Source organism: Daphnia pulicaria, chromosome 7 (assembly GCF_021234035.1).
Source record: "Daphnia pulicaria isolate SC F1-1A chromosome 7, SC_F0-13Bv2, whole genome shotgun sequence".
Classification (NCBI taxonomy): domain Eukaryota; kingdom Metazoa; phylum Arthropoda; class Branchiopoda; order Diplostraca; family Daphniidae; genus Daphnia; species Daphnia pulicaria.
The window spans coordinates 14030564-14049203 of NC_060919.1; the positions used below are offsets into that span (position 1 = coordinate 14030564).

An 18640-nucleotide genomic window follows, 5' to 3' on the forward strand; every position below is an offset into this window, starting at 1 on the left:
CAGTCGTCGGTTGTCGACACCGCATACTATATTGATAAAATCTCACGGATTTGATCAAAACGATCAGCCAATTAACTTGAATACACAAGCTGCCGAAAAATTGGTAAGTAGCTAGTTATAGATAATCTACATTTAAGATGTGATAGCTTACAAACAAGCACTACAAATTGATGTTATTGATGACGCCTGTAGTTAATTTTAATATGTATGTTGTGCAATCCAATTAAAGAAACTCGACGCACCTTGTTTAGGTAAATAAAGCTCAGATAACCAAATCTACAAGAAATTCTCAAACATAATAAACAAAATTAAAACTTGTATCGCTATTAATTCAAACGTGTAAACAGTTCCCACGCAAAATTGAACACCAAACGGAACAGGGATAACAAACATTCTCAGGGTGCGGTTACAAATGAGACCCAGGCGGACCCAGGGCATTATTTGTCGAAAATAATGACAGTGAGCAATATGCAAACAGGACAAGTGGTAGTCTCTTGCTCGTAGCGAGCAACTCCAATAATTCCGTCGGAAAACAAGTCTCAGTCAACACGGAACCTTCTTTTCTCAACGCAAGAAAAGAAGAAGTTAAATAAATATGACTCGCGTCTCTACAATTAATCCTCACAAACGAAAGTGTGGAAAATGAGATCATCATAGCTCATAGCGAGCAGCTATAAAAATTCTGCAATGAACGATCCCATTGGACGAAAAGTTCGCGGATTAACAACCAACCCTTCATTTCATAACCAAAGAATCGTACCGTAGAGGTTAATCAAAATAATTCCCGTTTGATTAACTTGAAATAACTTGACAAATACTGGAGTATGGAAAATGAGCACGTTTGACAAGGGAATTTACTAGTAACGTGAGTCAGTTATTTTTAAATTTTTTAATTCATAAACTGGTTGTTGTCATTTTTAGATTGAAAAATAAGCCATCTTCTTTTTACAATTCTTTAGTCTTTTTATTCTGGCTTAAACTCCAGTATGTAACAAGTTCACCGTCATGTGCTCAAGTCTGAAATGCAATCAATTGATGGGATCGTCAATTCACAATTCAAGTACTTCAATGGCCATTTTAATGACACTTAAGAATAAGCATGACTATTCACAATTAATCGAATATAAATTAAGCATAGATGTTACTCGAAATTCAATGATAAAAAAATAACACGAGAATCATCGCACACCATGAATGAAAACACCACTACTGCAATTAAATGCCTGAAACTAAAAGAAAACTGTTCAATAAGTTGAACTCATTTAATGAAATTTTGATCGTCTGGGAATTTTTAGACTCAAGTACCTTCAATTCACAAAAATTATACAACGCGCAATTGGACCTTCAAGACGGGGCTGAGAAAATCGAATGAAAACTGGCGGATTCTAAAAGTGACGAGCCTTTGTGATTTTCAAAAAGAAGTCATCAAATTTAATTGCATTAAAGGTTTGTGTGCATCACCATCAAACTTGATTCTTTTTGGTAAACAAATGACTTCACTTTTTCAAATACGAATCGATTATCATACAGAAATGCCGAAGCGCATATTTTATAAAATCGCAGTTAAAACCACACGCGAATCCAGCTGTGCAATCTCAAGTTCTTACAAGTCAAGAGGGTGTGAACTGTGAACCCAATGTTTCGATGAAAACTGGTTGCGAAAAGGAAATTTTGTGAAATATTTCACAGAAACTGAAATGTGGAAAGTGAGCACGTTTAAACAAGGGAGGTTCTTGTAACGAGAGTCAATCTAGACTTACATTTAAGCATCCTTACCAATTTTTACCGTTTTTAAATTTTAAGAAAAGCTGTCACCTTTATTAATTGATTAGTCTTTACTTTCTGGATAGAACTCCAGTTAACATGAATGTGCAGATGAAAAGCCAGGTATTGAAAATGATAACAATGTAATCAATACTCATGCATTGCCGGTTGCAAAGCTTGTCAATTTTACTAACTTATCAATTTGCTATCATGGCTTTTATCTTAATCAATTGAAAATTAAAGAAAGATTTTAAGCATCGAGGTATCACGAAATCACTGATGAACATGAACATGAGAAAAATTCGCACACTATGAATGTAAACACCATTACTGTAATGCAATATCCGATACATGATTAAATCAATTAGATTACTTTAACTCATTTATTGAAATTTGACGATTGATGATTCTCAAGGTGACGAGCCTTTGTGATTTTCAAAATGGAGTCATAATATTTAATAGCATTAAAAGGATTGTGGGCATCACCATCCAATTTTGACTCTCTTTTGGTAGAAAAATGACTTCACTTTTTCAAATACAAATCTTGTCAAACCGGAAATGCCAAATAGTTTATCAAACAGAAAGGCCGAAGCGCATAATTTGTAAAATAACAATTAAAACCACACGCGAATCCAGCGGTGCAATCTCAAGTTCTATAAGTCAAGTGGGTGTATGAACCCAATGTTTCGATAAAATCTGGTTGCGACAAGGTTGATCATCAATAAAAATTGCCGTTTAATGCGATGAAATCAAAATCGGAAAAATGAACTGTGTTCCACTTGCGAGGAACGCAGAAGTAAAAGATAATTTTCGAATTTCATTTCATCATAGCCGTGAGTGTGAACGTCTAACGCTTAGAAAATATTACCAATCCACATGAAGCAGACATGTCTGTCAAATCTCCGACTTAATTTCAGTTTTATTCAACCACCAACCGGCAATATCGGACGGTCATAATGACATACATTCGTATTACCGACGGCAGATAGCTGCTCTCAGCACGTAGCAAGTTAATCCAATAAATATATCAGAAAAGAAAATGTAGTTCACACGTAATCTGCTATTCTAAACCCAACAAAAGAATGTTTCCCCTTACTCAAATAAATAATAATCTTCGTCTGATTCTCTGCAATAAATCCGCACAAACGGAAGTGTGAAACATGAGTACAGTATACCAGTAAATCAGACGATTGAAAAAATTGTTTCGTGTCAACTCTTTCCGCAATTCAATAGGCCTACCTCCCAAACTCCAACTGGGACCTGCAAGGCGAAGCTTATACCTGCATACAACTGGACACGGTATCGATACATGTTACTACACTCAAAATCCATTTCTTGCCACAAAAAAAGGCAAAGTTCAACAAAAATCACGCTATAGAGTTTCACGAGTCACGGCACAATCCAAATAAACGTTACACAATAATAAAGGGCTGGGGTCAATTCGCAACCATTTAGTAGAAAGAGGAGGGCATCACTTACTTTATGACGATGGCGAAGTTATGGGCTTGTTGACTGGAATTCGTTTCGGGGGCAGCCCAGCATCCTGGGAAAACTGTAATTAAAGAAGAGAAAATTAACGACGGAATCTTTTTAATTAGCAAAGAAGATATCCAATTTAATTACATGCTTACACAACACTTGCAATTTCATAGCAACCAACTTTGATAGCACAACAGATCCCGAATAAAACGCCTACGACCCAATCACTGCGACGGGAAACCTTCGTTAATTATTTAACTCTAAGTTACTGACATTTGAATTTTATCCCATTGGAAGAACACTAAGTGGCAAAGGTCAAATGTACAGCAACTATCAACTCGAGTATACCATTAAGAATTTGACGAATGCGTTGGGGCTATTCCAATTTTCTTAATGGAGAGACATGAAATCGTAACAATTTGCCACTTTGCTGACGTGCGAGGCCCGTTGCGGCCGCAAAAACTCCGGGGAGATCAATCACGGGAAAGACGTGACATTTGCGTTTGCCATTTAACCGCGGAATCAAGAGGGAAAAGGCCAAAGCAACCGGATATACTAGAATCCAAGTCAATCAGCCACCTTACCAGCTTATCTATAAATACACCGAGGCAAGAGAAAATGAAATGAAATATTTCGGAGCGCCGGGCCGCCTCGGTGCGTTCGATCGTTCACGTAGCATAGGTAAATTGATCCTCCCAGAGCGAGCGATCCGTCAGGTGTTTGAAAAATTAAAACAGCCAACCCTTAGTCCCCGAGTGTAAATGACAATCATGATCGACAATCAGAGTAAAAACAACATGAAATAAAATAAAAGTGATTCAAGAAATACGCTGTAGGAAAAATATTTTTTTTTCGGTCTTATACAGTTCAGAATTGCAAATTCTAATTGAATTGTGCCTTAGATATCAGGAGAAGTTTCGACGCGTCAACATTTTGATGGAGACTCCAATTGAGCGAAAACCTCTAGGCTGTTTTTTTTCAATTACGCCTGGCCGCGTCTGGCTAATGTGTACCCACCATTGGGCGCCAGGAGAGTTTGATTCGATTTGGGAATTGGCGCAGTTGTCGACGCAAAGCGTTGGTTACCTAACGGCGCACCTCGAATTTCAATCAAAGTGATGGCGGGGACGAAAACACACACAAAATAAAATAGACTCGACCCAATGAAAGACAAACAAAAATAAGCCGGCCATTAAATACAGCGGGTGAGAGAGCAAATAAAGGATCGGGAGATTTTTTAGGATAGGCCGCCCCCGTTCCCAACGACTGGCGCTCACTGGATGCCTTGGCACGTAACAGTCCAAAGCCGATTAACGGTACTGCGGGAAAACCGTCAAACACGCACCGATCCCCTACTTTATTTGAAGTGTGTCAACATCCCCAAAGTCTAATAAATTATCCTTTATTATTGGGTGTGTTGAGACCCTCGGCAAGAGTGTAGCAACGTCTCGCTATAGTCATGCCATAATTGGTTAACGTTTGGCGTCGTTATTTCGTTTTTTTCAACATAAATTTGAGAGAAATTATTAAATTACTTATATTCACATTAACGAACAATGTTCATATAGGCGAAACGGGACTTTCAACAACACAAATTGCTATTATTATAGATCATAACCATGTGAGCTCCAGGAGTTTTACTTCTAGGCATGTCACTTACTTTTTCATGTGAAATATTTTTATATTCTGACCAGAGCGTCAGGTTGAAACAAGAAAGGGAACAGCACACGTGGTACGATCCGCAGTGAATACCAATCACGCGATGTCGGCATGGAAATAAATGGAATTTCTATGAAGTACTCCAAATTGAAGGTGTGTTGTTATCGATGAATTAAAAACAAATAAAATACGGCGCAATATACGGCTTCGTCAGACAGACACCGCTGATAACCAATCACTGGGAGTAAATAATTTCTCAAACAAAACAAAATTATTTGTCAACATTTAAATTAGCGCTTTCCATCGTAACGTACTATATTAGCAGAGCTCACTAACACAAATTTGTAAATTCAAAGTTTAAACGATTATTTATCAGGGTAGAAGGGGAAAACTACAGCGGCGAACAAATTCTCATTGCGCGAATTCGAAAAAAAGTTACACATACATTATCAACTCAAGCCTTCTTCTCGAGAGCCAAACTGTTTGCAGTCAAATGAAAAATAAAGCTATTTTACAGACGACTATCTGACTAAAAAAATACCACGCTAAAAACGTGCGAGTCAATTTAAGAAGAAAAAAAAAGGCGGGTGGCAAAGCGACTGTTAGATCAGATGACATCATCCACGCTACATTGGGAAACTCCAAGCTAGAGAAACCGAAAGGGCACGCGAAAAAGATTTACCGGCTAATGGGTGGATAAATAATACTTCCGCTAATATTAACAAGAAAACTTTTTGCGATTGTTGTTTTTCTTTTAATACTTTGGGAATAATCTTTGAAAGGAATCATTTTTTGGACTATGTGGCCGATGTTGAAAATAATCAACAGTGAAAAATTCAAAACTGAAATAGCCGGAAATAGACGCTTCTATACGGAATGCAGTTAAGTTTTATCAATTTAACGCAAGGGAGAATACCGTTATGATATCTAACTGACGAACTTTGTTTACAAAGACGAGCTTCGAATTTTCACTACATTTAAAACCATCTCTTCTGCATCACATTTCGATTTAATCCAGGAGAATGATGCACAAGCTTACCAACTAACGTCTGAGTTATGAGAACTTTAATTTCTGTCCCAAGTGTCAGTATCCAACAATCAGCACATTCTATTCTAAGTGATGAAGGGCTAAGTGGCATTAAAATCTGTCTGTCTGTTGTGAGTTCATAGTTCATCCAGAATTTGATCCACGTTACACCTTCATCCATGATAAATTAATATGTTGACAGACTTTCATGTAACTTGGTCATATAACCGATAAAATAAACGATTTCACTGGACGTAGACCGCCGACAAAAGTGTCACATCTACAAATGAGCAAATGAAAAAACTAAAATATTTAATGGCATTTAAATTAGCGATCTCTATTGTTAAGTTTGTTATAAACAAAGCTCACTAACAATAAGTTGCAAAACGCGGAGCCCAAACGATTATTTATCATGGTACGGCAGGGAAATCACGTCGGCGAACAAATCCTCGATGAGCGAATTTGAGAAAAGTTACACACATAATCTCAAGGCTTCTTCTCGACAGTATTCAATATTTACAGTCCGGTGAACAGTAAAGCTATTTTGCAGATGACTAACTGACTACACAAATACCACGCTAATAACGTGCGAGTCAATTTAAGAAGAAAAAAAAAGGCGGGTGGCGATGCGACTGTCAGATCAGATGACGATATACATTGGAAAACTCCAAGCTAGTGAAACCGAAATGGCACGCGAAAAAGATTTACCGGCTAATGGGTGGATAAAAATACTTCCGCTGATGATAACAAGAAAACTTTTGCGATTAGCCGATGATGAAAATAATTAAAAAATGAAAAATTCAAAACTGTAATGGCCGGAAATAGATTCTTCTACAGGGAATGCAATTAAGTTATTATGGGGGTGAACATTCTATCTCGATATTTTTGTTTATAACATCAATTTAACTCGAAGGGAAATACCGTTACGATTTCAAACTAACGAACATTGTTTATGCTGAAGCACTTCAACTTTTAAATATACATGTACCTGCCTCTTTCAAATAACGAGTATATTATCAACAGGAGTTTGATGTGTAAGCCCACCATCTCAAGTTAAAGGGGTGAAAACTTAATATTCTGACCGGACTGTCATTTATCATTTTAAAAATAAACAGCATTATTTTAATCTGCGGAAAGGATGAAAGGAAGGATGTTGCCGCCGCATCACCCACATAATCCAGCGAAGTACCTCTGGATACTTCAATTCACTCCGATTTTAGAATATGCTCGACCCTCAAAAAAATAACGAAATACACAACATAACAAACAAATAGGCTAAACGTAGACTTCTGACAAATACGCACATCTTCAAATGAGTGGATGTTGAAACTTAAAATACTGAATTAAATATAACTATACGATTTCTGTTGTAAAGTTCGTAATAAACGAAGCTCACTAACAGAAATTTTCAAAACGCAGAGTCCAAACGATTATTTATCAGGGTAAAACAGAAAATTAAACGACGGTGAACAAATCTTCATTGCGCGAAGTTAAGTAAAGTTACACACATGAACTCAAGGCTTCTCCTTGATGGTATTAACTATTTACAGTCCGGTCAATTTGGTAAACAAAGCGGGCATGGCGATGCGACTGTCAGATGACATCATTCACGATAGATTGGGCAAATCCAAGCTAGAGAAACCAATATGGCTCGCGAAAAACAGTGACCTGCGAATGGGTAGATTAATCCGCTGATATTTTAATAAGAAAACTTTGGCGATTCTTGTTATTCCTTTGACAAGCTGGGAAAAATTTGGAGAAAATCTCATTTGTGGATTATTAAGCAGGCGTTGAAAATAATCAAAAGTGAAAAAAATCAAAAGTGAAATAGCTGGAAATAGATTCTTCTACATGGCCCGCGACAGCGGCTCAACAAAGCGTATGAGATGTAAACGATATGACGCGTAATGTTGATACGTCAAAATCGCCCGGCGAACAAACTATAAACCCCAGCAGTCGCCCTTTTGTAGGTTCCCCCGCGATTCATTATTAAAGGTCGCTAGCGGCTGCACTAGACGTTGACGTCATCCTTGTTTAACAGCGGGACAAAGTTATGTGGTGCCCGGCTCAGCCGGCCTTGACGACGCACGTGCTCAACTGTCGCTTGATTCACCAAGTATCAAAGAGCCCTCTCGCCGATCCTAACGGGCAGCAATCCTTATTACTGCCTGCCACGGAATTCAACAGTCACAGCTCACAGGCAGGGGCTTCTTGAAGCGTAGCCAAAAGCCCTTGGGGCGCGGGATCACGTTAGCCAACATGCGCCTTCCAAGAAGCGCCAAACCAACAAAACCCAATTGAACGAAAGAATAAAAAACGAACGAACGAAGAAAAAAGAAAAAGAGTTGCGTCCCACCTTGACCGTTGACACCGCGGCTAACTGACGACCAAACTGCTGATGACTATGAATGGGAGTCAAGGGGAGGGGGTAGAAGGAGTGAATCAACCTCCACGTGAATACGTTCACATTCACATGACCGTACACGATGACAAGGTGAATGAGAGAGAGAAGGGGGGGGGGGGGGTTCAGGTGGAGGGGATGCGGTTCACGAGCCAGTCGAGTGTGAAGTGAACGATCGGGTGACAGAAATCCTAGATCAAAGCGAATAACAAATCGCTGCATTAATTAAATGTCAAAATATTGGAATCGAGAAAATAAAACCAACTTACGCAACACAGAAGCAAGTCCACCGAGGAGCCGTGAACTTCATGGTCCAAGATTCACATCGTTCTCCATGACAGTAACAAAAAGCAAACATCTGCAACGATGATACATCCGTTTTTGTGTAGCTGCTGCAACCTGACACCGCTGAATAAAAGTAAAATTTGAAAACAAAAATAAGAATAAGCTCTCTTGTTCGTCACACGCTTGAATTTCATAAAGCGCTTTACATTTTTATTGCCTAAACAAATGGGCATACTCGTAACAATATTATTTTTACTTGCAACAGATTAATTAATTTTATTTTTCAATCGATTGTCTGCTGTTTATAATCATTATCGCAATTTTTTTTCATGAGCATGTTTAAGGACATTTAGGTCATCAAAAAGGAATTAAAATTTTGTTTGACGATGTGACACTTAACGTGTTGCTAATTTGTATTTGAATTAACTATAATCAGCTGCTATCCAGATTAAGACATGTTAATATTTAGGAAAAATTTCCAATTTTTTACCGGATCCCGATACTTTCATATATAATTTTCTCTGTTACAGTCATCACTGAAAGGGCTGACTAATCACGAAAACTCAATTGAAAGTATCCATTCAATGAGAATGACATGGACTCTTAAATTTTACAAATGGACCCAAAACAATATTTACGATTTACTTTCATAACCCGTTGGTAATACTGCCACACTTTAATTAACTACATCCGTACATGTAAACACGAGAACTAAATAGAAATTAGTCTGTCGTATCATCTCTGTCAAAAACAACCCTGTTCATTTACTAGAATGAATAAATTATGTTTCAAAATAAATATTAGGACAAAAAAGAAAACGCTCTCTTGTTCGTCACAAGCTTGAATTTCATTTCAAGTCTTTTACTTTTTTTGCCCCCAAAAATGGGCGTACTGGTACCAACATTATTTTTACTTGCAATAGATTAATTATTTTATATTTTAATCAGTTGTCGGTGTTTATAATCATAATCACAATGTTGTTCATGAGCATGGTTAAAGTAGTTATGATCGTCAATATATGTTTAAATATTTTTATGTCCAGCTAACACTTCATGAAGTGCTGATGTATTAGTAATAACTGAGAATCAGCTACTATTCAGTTTGAGAGCTGTTTATATTTTGGACCAATTTCCAATTATTTTCAGAATGAAGATTTACTTCAATTTTGTAGAATTCAAACAGCCAGAATTGTTCATGGACAACTGAGCTTAGATTGAAGCTACTGATGATGTAAATTCTTTAATAAAGAACACTGCAATATTAACATTTATACTATTTACTAAATGATATTCCGTTAATATTACGTGTCATTTATATTTCAATATATCCGTCTATGTAATACACTTAATTTAAATTAAAATGAGTCTCTCGGTTCGTTTCTGTCGTAAACAAACCTGTTCATTAATCAGAATGAATCAGTTTTGTTTCAAAATAAAAATGTTTCCGAATAAAAGTAAAATTTGGAAAAACATAAACAAATAAGGATGCGCTCTTTTGTTCTTCACAAGTCGTTAACATTTTTGCCAAGACAAATGGGCATTCTCGTGACAACTTTATTTTTACTTGTAACAGTTTAATTATTTAAGATTTTAGAAAAATGCCTGCTGTTAATAATAATAATCACAATTTCGTTCATGAGCATGGTACAAGTAATTATGATTGTCAAAACCAAATTAAATATTTTTTCTTGTGGTTCAAAAACTTCATGAACTGCTCAGTGTTAATAAAAACTGAGAATCAGCTACTGTTCAGATTAAAACATAGTTATTGTTTTGGAAGAACTTCCATTAATTAAAAGGTCACGACCAATTCTAAATGTATATGTATTCGAATCAATGTTCTATGGATAACCACTTCATAAGGCGACGAATGTAATTGAAGAAGTACGGTCATGACTTAGACGCTGATCTCAAACATTAAATAGTAAAAGAAAATATCAAAAATTACTCTCTCTGTTCCCGTTGATATTGCTGTCTAACTTCAAACAACTAGAATCAAAAATATAAAACACGAAAACCAACTGAAAATTAGTTTCTCGGTTAAACAATTTCATAAACAAACTAGTTCATTTACTAAAATCAATCAGTTTTGTTTCTAAATAAAAAAATAACGAAATTAAATCAGCGATTACGGTAGGAATGGGTAAATTTTCGGGCTCGATTTTCCATGGAAACCGATACGTAATTCAAAGGTTTCGGCGAAATCAAATTTCAAATGCACTACGGCGACTTTGCCGTTGCCAAAATGGAGAAGATTTAATTACTCGGAAGACGAAGAAGATGGGGAAAAGATGTGTGCGAAAGCGATTGCGCGTCGGGCGGGCACTCGACACTGAAACCGCTCCGCACGGCAAGATAACTAGTGCTCACCGAGATATTAACAGTCGACAGTCTCAGACGGAACCCGTAGGACGCGGATCGTCCCGTTCCCTCACCCGAAAACACAAACAAAAAGGAAACAGTGCTAGTGGGAATTTATTCAAATTTCCGAGATTGGAGTGAGCAGGAAATTTGAATTCCAACGGCAAAAATCTCATCATGGAAGTGGTGAACCGAGTGACATTAAATTTGACTAAGTGGGATGACAATAATTCAACCGCAAGAGAAGAGAATACTACAGCAGTATGGCCGGTGCTGGTGGAGGAAAAAGATTGGGATGACGGCAATCCCATTTTGGCGTTGGTGTTGTTCTCCTTTTGTCTGGCCACCGTCCTGGGCAACGCCTTGGTCATCGCCGCGGTGACCAGGGAACGTTACCTGCACACCGTCACCAATTATTTCATCATGTCACTGGCCGTGGCCGATTGTCTCGTCGGATCCATCGTCATGCCATTCAGCGCAGCCGTCGAAATGCAATCAGACCGGCGATGGTTATTCGGTCGCGACCTCTGGTATAAAATTAAAAACGTCTAATTTTAATCGTAGTATTTAATCAAATATTGACTTTTTCCTGATTGAATTCTCTATTGATATAGCGATGTGTGGCATTCGTTCGACGTCCTGGCCAGCACCGCATCCATTCTCAACCTCTGCGTCATCTCCATGGATCGTTATTGGGTAACAAACAAATTTTATTTAAACAGCAGCAGCTCAATAATGCTATGCTTGACTTGACTGGGGAGTCAAACGTGAACTTATGTAACAAAAAGATCCGGTCGCCCTTTGGCACGTTCTAAATAACGACGTACTTTCCACTCGACACTTTTCACAGAGTCCCTAAAGTTTCAAATATTTGTACACACAAGTTGAACGCTCATTATGAAAAAAACCTGCGCTATCCCAAAAGTTTATTTTACAAACGATGAGATCCTCCCACCTGCCCAATTTCTCAAGTCGGAAGTGAAAGACTCGGTGAAAGATCAGGAAAAACTTTTTGAGTTGACAGAAGGCAACTCTTATTTTTCCTGGCAAATAAAAAAAGAATCGCAGAAAAGGCCGATGCCAAAAGTTGAGAGGAAATAATAACAAGAGGGGAATGAAGATCAGAGAATGTCAAGGAATCCGCCGCACTGCAGTTTCCTCCTTTCGACTCCGATGGGGAAGGAAAAATCTTAACCGACTCATTGACAATTCGCGTCGTAATTAACATCGCAATTCCTCAAGCCCGACTCATTTCCCATCCGAATATGCAAATGACATCAGAGCCAAATGGCAATGAGATCTGTTCTCCTGATTCCTCTGGACGTGAATCATCCGTCCGGAAATAAAATGGGAAAAAAGTTAAAAGAAAATGGAAATCGTAAAAAACTGAACTTTTGGGCCATCCATAAAAAATTTTCAATAACGAATAGTTCTAAAAATTCAGTTCAAAATCGTCCAAAGTTCAAAATTCGTTTGATCAAGTTTAAATCTTCCATCAACTTAATTCCTAATCGTTTCCTTTGTCTTTTATTCTTTAGGCCATAACGGACCCGTTCACTTATCCGAGTCGGATGACGCCCAAACGGGCCGCTTGTTTCATCGCCCTCGTTTGGGTCTGTTCCAGTCTCATCAGTTTCCCGGCCATCGCCTGGTGGAGGGCCGTCGCCGTCGACCTCGCCCAGCACGACGGCGCCACTCACCTGATGGCCTCCTCCTCGTCGTCGTCCAGCACATCCGACATCAACGAGCGAATCCATCCGCTGCCGGAGCATTGCGTCTTCACCGACGACATCGGATACCTCGTCTTCTCTTCGACCGTTTCCTTCTACGGCCCCTTGTCCGTCATGGTCTTCACTTATTACCGAATCTACCGGGCAGCAGTGGCCCAGTCACGGTCCCTTCGGCTGGGCATCAAACAGGTCGTCATGGCCTCGACAGGTGAAATGGGAAAAGGAACAGGGGGAGGATCGGGGTCGGGATCCGGTGGGTCGGGATCGGCCGAAACGGTCGAACTTTTAACTTTGCGCATCCACCGCGGAGGTCGAGTCGCTTCCGACAATCGGCGATGCGCTGCGGCCGCCGCCCTTTTGACCTATCAGGCGGCCAATCGTCACCAATTGCCCATCGATCCTTCATCGACGTCCAGCACCAGCAACAACGTCCTGCAAATCGCCGACGCTTCCCAACCGTCAACTTTGCAGCGACAACAATCAGCAATCGATCGGCGCCATTCACAAACGGAGGCGACGATTGCCGGCCTGTCCGTTTCCTCGTCGGTGGACGGCGACGGCGGATCGGGACGTTTGCCAATTGCCAAAATGAATTTGAGTCGAAAATTGGCTAAAATCGCCAAGGAGCGCAAAGCGGCCAAGTATGTAAATTTTAAAATTTCTTCTTCCCCATTTGCTGCAATTTGCGATAATTTTCCGATTGAATAAAAATTGACAATTGACAAAAAATTTCGTTCCCGATTGAACCCCAATAAACAGGACGCTGGGCATCGTGATGGGCGTGTTCATCGCGTGTTGGTTGCCTTTCTTCGTGACGAATTTGCTCTCGGCTTTCTGTCAGTCGTGCATCCACAACCCGGAACGGGTCGTCACCGTCGTCACTTGGCTCGGATGGATCAACTCGGGCATGAACCCCGTCATCTACGCCTGCTGGTCTCGCGATTTCAGAAGGTACAGTAAAATTCTTTGTACTCTGACAGCAGTGCCGCTCTCCCCCCTCCCACACTGTTTTTGTTCCAACGACGAGGCGCATGAAAATTCAACGAAAAGCAGTTCCAAGTTCTCCGGCTTAATTTGCGCCAAAATTTCAAGAAGGAAAACGCATTTCGAATCTCGACGATTCCATTATGAAACGACATCTGGTAGAGACGTCCACCGAGTCGGGGTGCGATTACAATTCCGGAATATAATGAAGGATCAAGAAAGCGGATGAAGTGGAATCTTCAGTGATGTACAAGAGAATCTCAACTCAATCCGCATTTGCGCGTCAGTCTCGATATAACATCAGCGGCCAACGCCCAGCAAATAATCAAATGATGGATAACAAGAGCAGACGAGTGATGAGAGAGTTCCTGCAGCTCCGTTTCAGGATATTAACATCCAGCACCCAGTCTCAATAAAGAAAAGAAAAAGAAAAAAAAAACAAGAAGAGGGAAAAGAGACTTACTCGACACTTGTGTCCGTTCCACGGGTGATTGGATTTGCGTGTCGAGAATCTGTCTGTCCAACAACAGCCGTCCTGTCCTGTGTGTATACCCTTCCGCCAAGAAATTCTTCTCTTTTTTTTTTCCCTCCTCCCCTCCGGCAGCTGGATCTATCGTTTGATGTATAGACTGCAGAGCCCTGGATAGACTGGCACGTGTTATATATATCTAAGTTACTAGACGGGCCGGGATGAACTGCGGATGAAGGATGAGACACACCCATCTACTCCCGACTCCTTCTTCTTGTCTTGGAGGGAGATGGTGATGCGTGATAACTAATTCTTATAGCCAGTGTTGATCAATCAACCCGCCCTCCCCCCCCCCCTTCTTTCATCCTCCATTCCTCTCGTTAACCGATCGAATATAAGAGACGGGAGTATAGAGAAATTAAAACGAATAGAGAAGGAATTCCAGATAAATTGGCCGATATAAGGTTCGAGCCGAGGTATTTGAATTCATTACCTTTTCCTTAAAAGAATAAAAAAGCCGATTTCCCAGCAGTTCCAATTTCAGTAATGGCTGAGAGATTGCAGCGATGTTGGTCGATTGTCAATTAGTTAAGCCGATAGCACACGTAGCTCTTGGGGATTGATAAATAGTAAAAGAGACAAGATTTAAAAAAATGAACGAATTTCAAATTTCCCGCGAAAAAAAGAAGAAGAAGAAATTCATTTTTTATCCAATCTCACCGGGAAATAGCTTCTTCGGCTGGATGCAGAGGAAATAGGAATCTAGGACCGGCGTTGATATCTATATTTCAATCAGCAGCAGCAGCTCTTACCATCCCAGACGATGTATATCGCCTTTTTTATTCTGAGGGGGGCCAAAGATAATCAAGAAGCGGAGCAAGGTTTTCTCTCCAAGTTCAGTTTATTGATTCTCTTCTTTAAAAAAAAAAATTTTACTTTCCCGCTCTCTCCCTCCCCCTTTTTTTAAAAAAATAAGCCAAAATGTGTGCTAGAACCCAAGAGATTCGTCTGATTAGGTGACTGTGCTACAATATATACGTCAGAAAAACATAACAGACGCCAACAAAATGTAAAAAAAAGAATAAGGAACAGACCGGGTCTTTGACTGACGAAGTCAGGAGCACACAGCACGTCGATAAACAAGCTTTTCCATCTCTTCTTCTTTTTCTTCTTCTTTCTCGACTTCCTTATTTTAACTTGCTGCGCTGCCGAAAATTCCATTTTCTCTTTTCAATTGATTTTTCTCGGCTATCTAGCTCTATACGTCGACCTGAAGTTGTCTGATTAGTAGATTCACCACATATTTCCCCCCCCTTTCTCCCGTGCCGACCCTCTCTCCTACCAGAAAAAAGGAAATAGTCTCATATACTGTTCAAATGCGATTTGAGATGGATCGATACGACCGTTCGTTCAATCGTGAAAGAGAAAGGAAAAAAAATATAGGATGACATTTTGATCAAATTTGACTCTTGTCAAATGTCGTTGTAGTTGCCTTCCAGCAGTACGTTACCTATTCAACTGGGGTGGGGGGTGTTGTCTCGATTTAGTTTACTCGAACGCAGAAGAAATCACGAAAAAAGAGTATAAAGTGGATGGCGTATACGTGAGTTGAACCAAGTGAAACTACGGCAAGAATAAATCGGTTTCATGCAGCGGCATTTGTCGGAGGAATGTTGCAAACACACACACACGGTGGTGATTCACGAAAAAGAAAAGAAAAAGAAAAAAACCAAAAGAAGAAAGTTGCGCATCTCGTTCTTATCTCCCCTGCGGCCATGCAAGTTGAACGAGAGTCGTGTTTGCCTATGCATAGCAAACAGGGAGCTGAAACCAGAGTAAAGACAACAACAACAACAAAGGGGCACTGGGTATTTGTCCGTTGATAAAAGGGAATATGTAAGGCTGACGTCAGCCCAAAAATAAAACGGGAGAGCCCCAACGAAATGAAGAGAACGTGAGATATCCACCAAGTCATCGGGACACAAAAGATTCCCCATAAATTGAGGAAAAGAAATGAGAGTTGTTATTATTCCAGTAACAAGAAGCCGTGTACTACATAATGAAAAATAATTTTTTCGATTCCGGATTCCGCCGGAAGCAAAAAAGAAGAAAATATTTTCCCGTTCTCAATTCAAGAGGAATTTATTCGTTAATTATCGTGGCAAGAAATGTGATGTATTTCGACATGTATCAATTATTCAACAGGGCTTTCGCTAGAATCCTGTGCGGATGCTGCCCACGTCTGTTTCATCGCTGGAAGAGGCACAGCGCCAAGAGCGGGAGCAACAACGCCCTAAACGTGAGTTACGCGATATAGACGCAATTATGTATATACGCTAAGAAATCCATATAAGATATATATCCTAGTATCTACGGGCGTATTGATTCCTATTCTCAAGTTGCATTCATGTTACTCTATGCTCTCAAACAACAATCGTCGGATAGTTTCTCATTTCTCGTAATATTAAAAAACAAAAATAGGGAAGAATCAGTCACGTACGAGAATATCTTTGACTTGACTTAGACATTGACGTAGGCAACACATATTACACCAACATCGATCGGCAAAAATGATGTTTGGGTTCCAGTAAAACTACTCCGCACCTCCCCCGCGGGCATAACCGGAAGTCAAGTAAACGGAAATAACCGGAAATAACCAAGAAAAAAAGTTTGGTTGTGAGATCACGTTGTAGTGAACGAGACCAAACTTTTCCTTGCAAGGGACCAAAACATGTCGAATTAGATAAAAGATCCATCACGGCCAGCATTTGTAGGGGACGGATAGACATGACAGATGACGCTGCCGAGATCTATTATTGCTTAGACGGTTGTTATTGCTAATACGGGGAAAAAGGACGGTCGCTATAAGGGATTATTTGTTGGTTGCAGCATCACCACAATCTCGGAGGATCGGCGACAACGGCCACGATTTCCTCCATGTCGACGGTGGCCAGCAGCCGGCCGCACTCCCACGCCAGTATCGTGCTGGCCACGACCAGTGGCTCCCAACTGAGTCCATTGACGGACAGCCCCACTTTTGCATCTCTGTGTCATCACTCGACTTCTTTTCCCATGTGATTACGCCTTCCAACATCCCCCCATCCTATCTTATAAATATTGTGTCATTCGATTCCCTCCCGCCATGTCCTCCGCATGATTGAATGTTTAATGTTATTTTACCTCCAGGGAAACGATTCGTTTCGTAAAAAAATAAAAAGTAACTGAAACAAATGACAATTGCATGTGTGTCTCTGTGTGTAAATATAATGTACCTGTCACCAGGCAGAGAGAAATACAATGTCTACTGGGGTTCGCTCCTTAATGTAATAAGGGATCGATAACTTGGGATAAAGAATGGAGAACGGGACTTGTTTCGTGTCAAACAAAAGGTCACACACGGGCGTTCGATCGTGCAGGAAAAAAGAAGGAGCAATCAAATGACTTGGCTCCTTTCGCCATTGAGCATCCTGGCAAAAAACTGCAGCCGTGTACACATTGTATACAAGGATCGATAGCGCTTTGTTTCTTTGCGGGATTTCCTCTCGACATTCGTGATAATCTTTGTGCTCGACAATGGAAAACTGCAACCGATCTCATTCTTTCGATCTCTCATGTGGGGATTTCCGTCTTTGCCAAAGGGATATACACAGGCTGATGGAACCAGCAGCCCATCAAGACCCATAAAAGAGCTCAAAAGTAAAAAATGGTAGAGAGGGATTATACATAATAGTATTTCTCGGTATCCCCCATGCAAATCGAATATTCGATGTTAACGTCAAGGAAAAGAATGTCATCAATTTGATGAAAACGTTAGGCCGAAAAATACAAAGTGAGAAAACCTGGGGGTTGATCACTAAGTCTTTGTTCAAAGTTATGTTCGGTTTAAGGCAACGATTAAAAACTTTTGGGGAATTCGGTGGAATTACGTAATCGTAATCAAAGCGCAATTTTAAGAGGTGGGAATCACAGGAGACTTTTAGTTATAATCAGACTTCCTGAACTCGAGTTTCAAAGACTTAGTCGACTACGAAGGCAAAGTTGCACACAGGCTACTAATGAGGCAAAGTTGTTTTGCTGACTTACCTTCACATATTCATGCAGAAGATCCTTTCACGGGGGAGGCTCATCTCTCATAGGAAAACTTGGCTCTCAAGATTGGCTTGGTGGATCGTATAGTCATCTGCAATGGGAACAAGTTGACAAAGCTTCTGTCCAACATGTCAATGGTGATGGTAGGCTGGTGGGATTTTCTTTGCCGTGGCTGAAAATGATGACACTCATCTCAGAAAGGGAAGATGCAGGCTGCATAAAGAAGTGGTGATGTTCAGAGTCGGTGTGCATCTCCCAGAAAAGTTGCAGATCCAGACAAAAAGTCAGCGTCAAGGTTTTTATGCTTGACAAACCCTTTGCTAACAATTACATGTTTCCACACAAAGGGAATGCTCACACATGCAGAAACTTGGGGGTCTAGAAAATGAACTG

At 40.0% G+C, this 18640-nt stretch overlaps 1 protein-coding gene across 1 annotated transcript; it reads left to right on the forward strand.

Moving 5' to 3' along the window:
- The first annotated feature begins 11012 nt into the window (after positions 1–11012).
- LOC124350591 (dopamine receptor 2-like) lies at positions 11013–17352 on the forward strand. The gene is made up of 6 exons (XM_046801365.1): positions 11013–11505; positions 11590–11671; positions 12514–13346; positions 13465–13656; positions 16364–16457; positions 17048–17352. The coding sequence occupies exons 1-6, from the start codon at positions 11153–11155 to the stop codon at positions 17234–17236; spliced, it is 1743 nt and encodes a 580-aa protein (XP_046657321.1). The 5' UTR covers positions 11013–11152; the 3' UTR covers positions 17237–17352.
- Positions 17353–18640: the final 1288 nt, after the last annotated feature.

Excerpts from the sequence above, each read along its gene's own strand:
- LOC124350591 (XM_046801365.1), top strand. The coding sequence starts at position 11,153 with ATGGAAGTGGTGAACCGAGTGACATTAAATTTGACTAAGTGGGATGAC. Across the intron at positions 11,506-11,589 it reads TTATTCGGTCGCGACCTCTG|CGATGTGTGGCATTCGTTCG; the intron begins GTATAAAATTAA and ends CTATTGATATAG. Across the intron at positions 16,458-17,047 it reads GGAGCAACAACGCCCTAAAC|CATCACCACAATCTCGGAGG; the intron begins GTGAGTTACGCG and ends TGTTGGTTGCAG.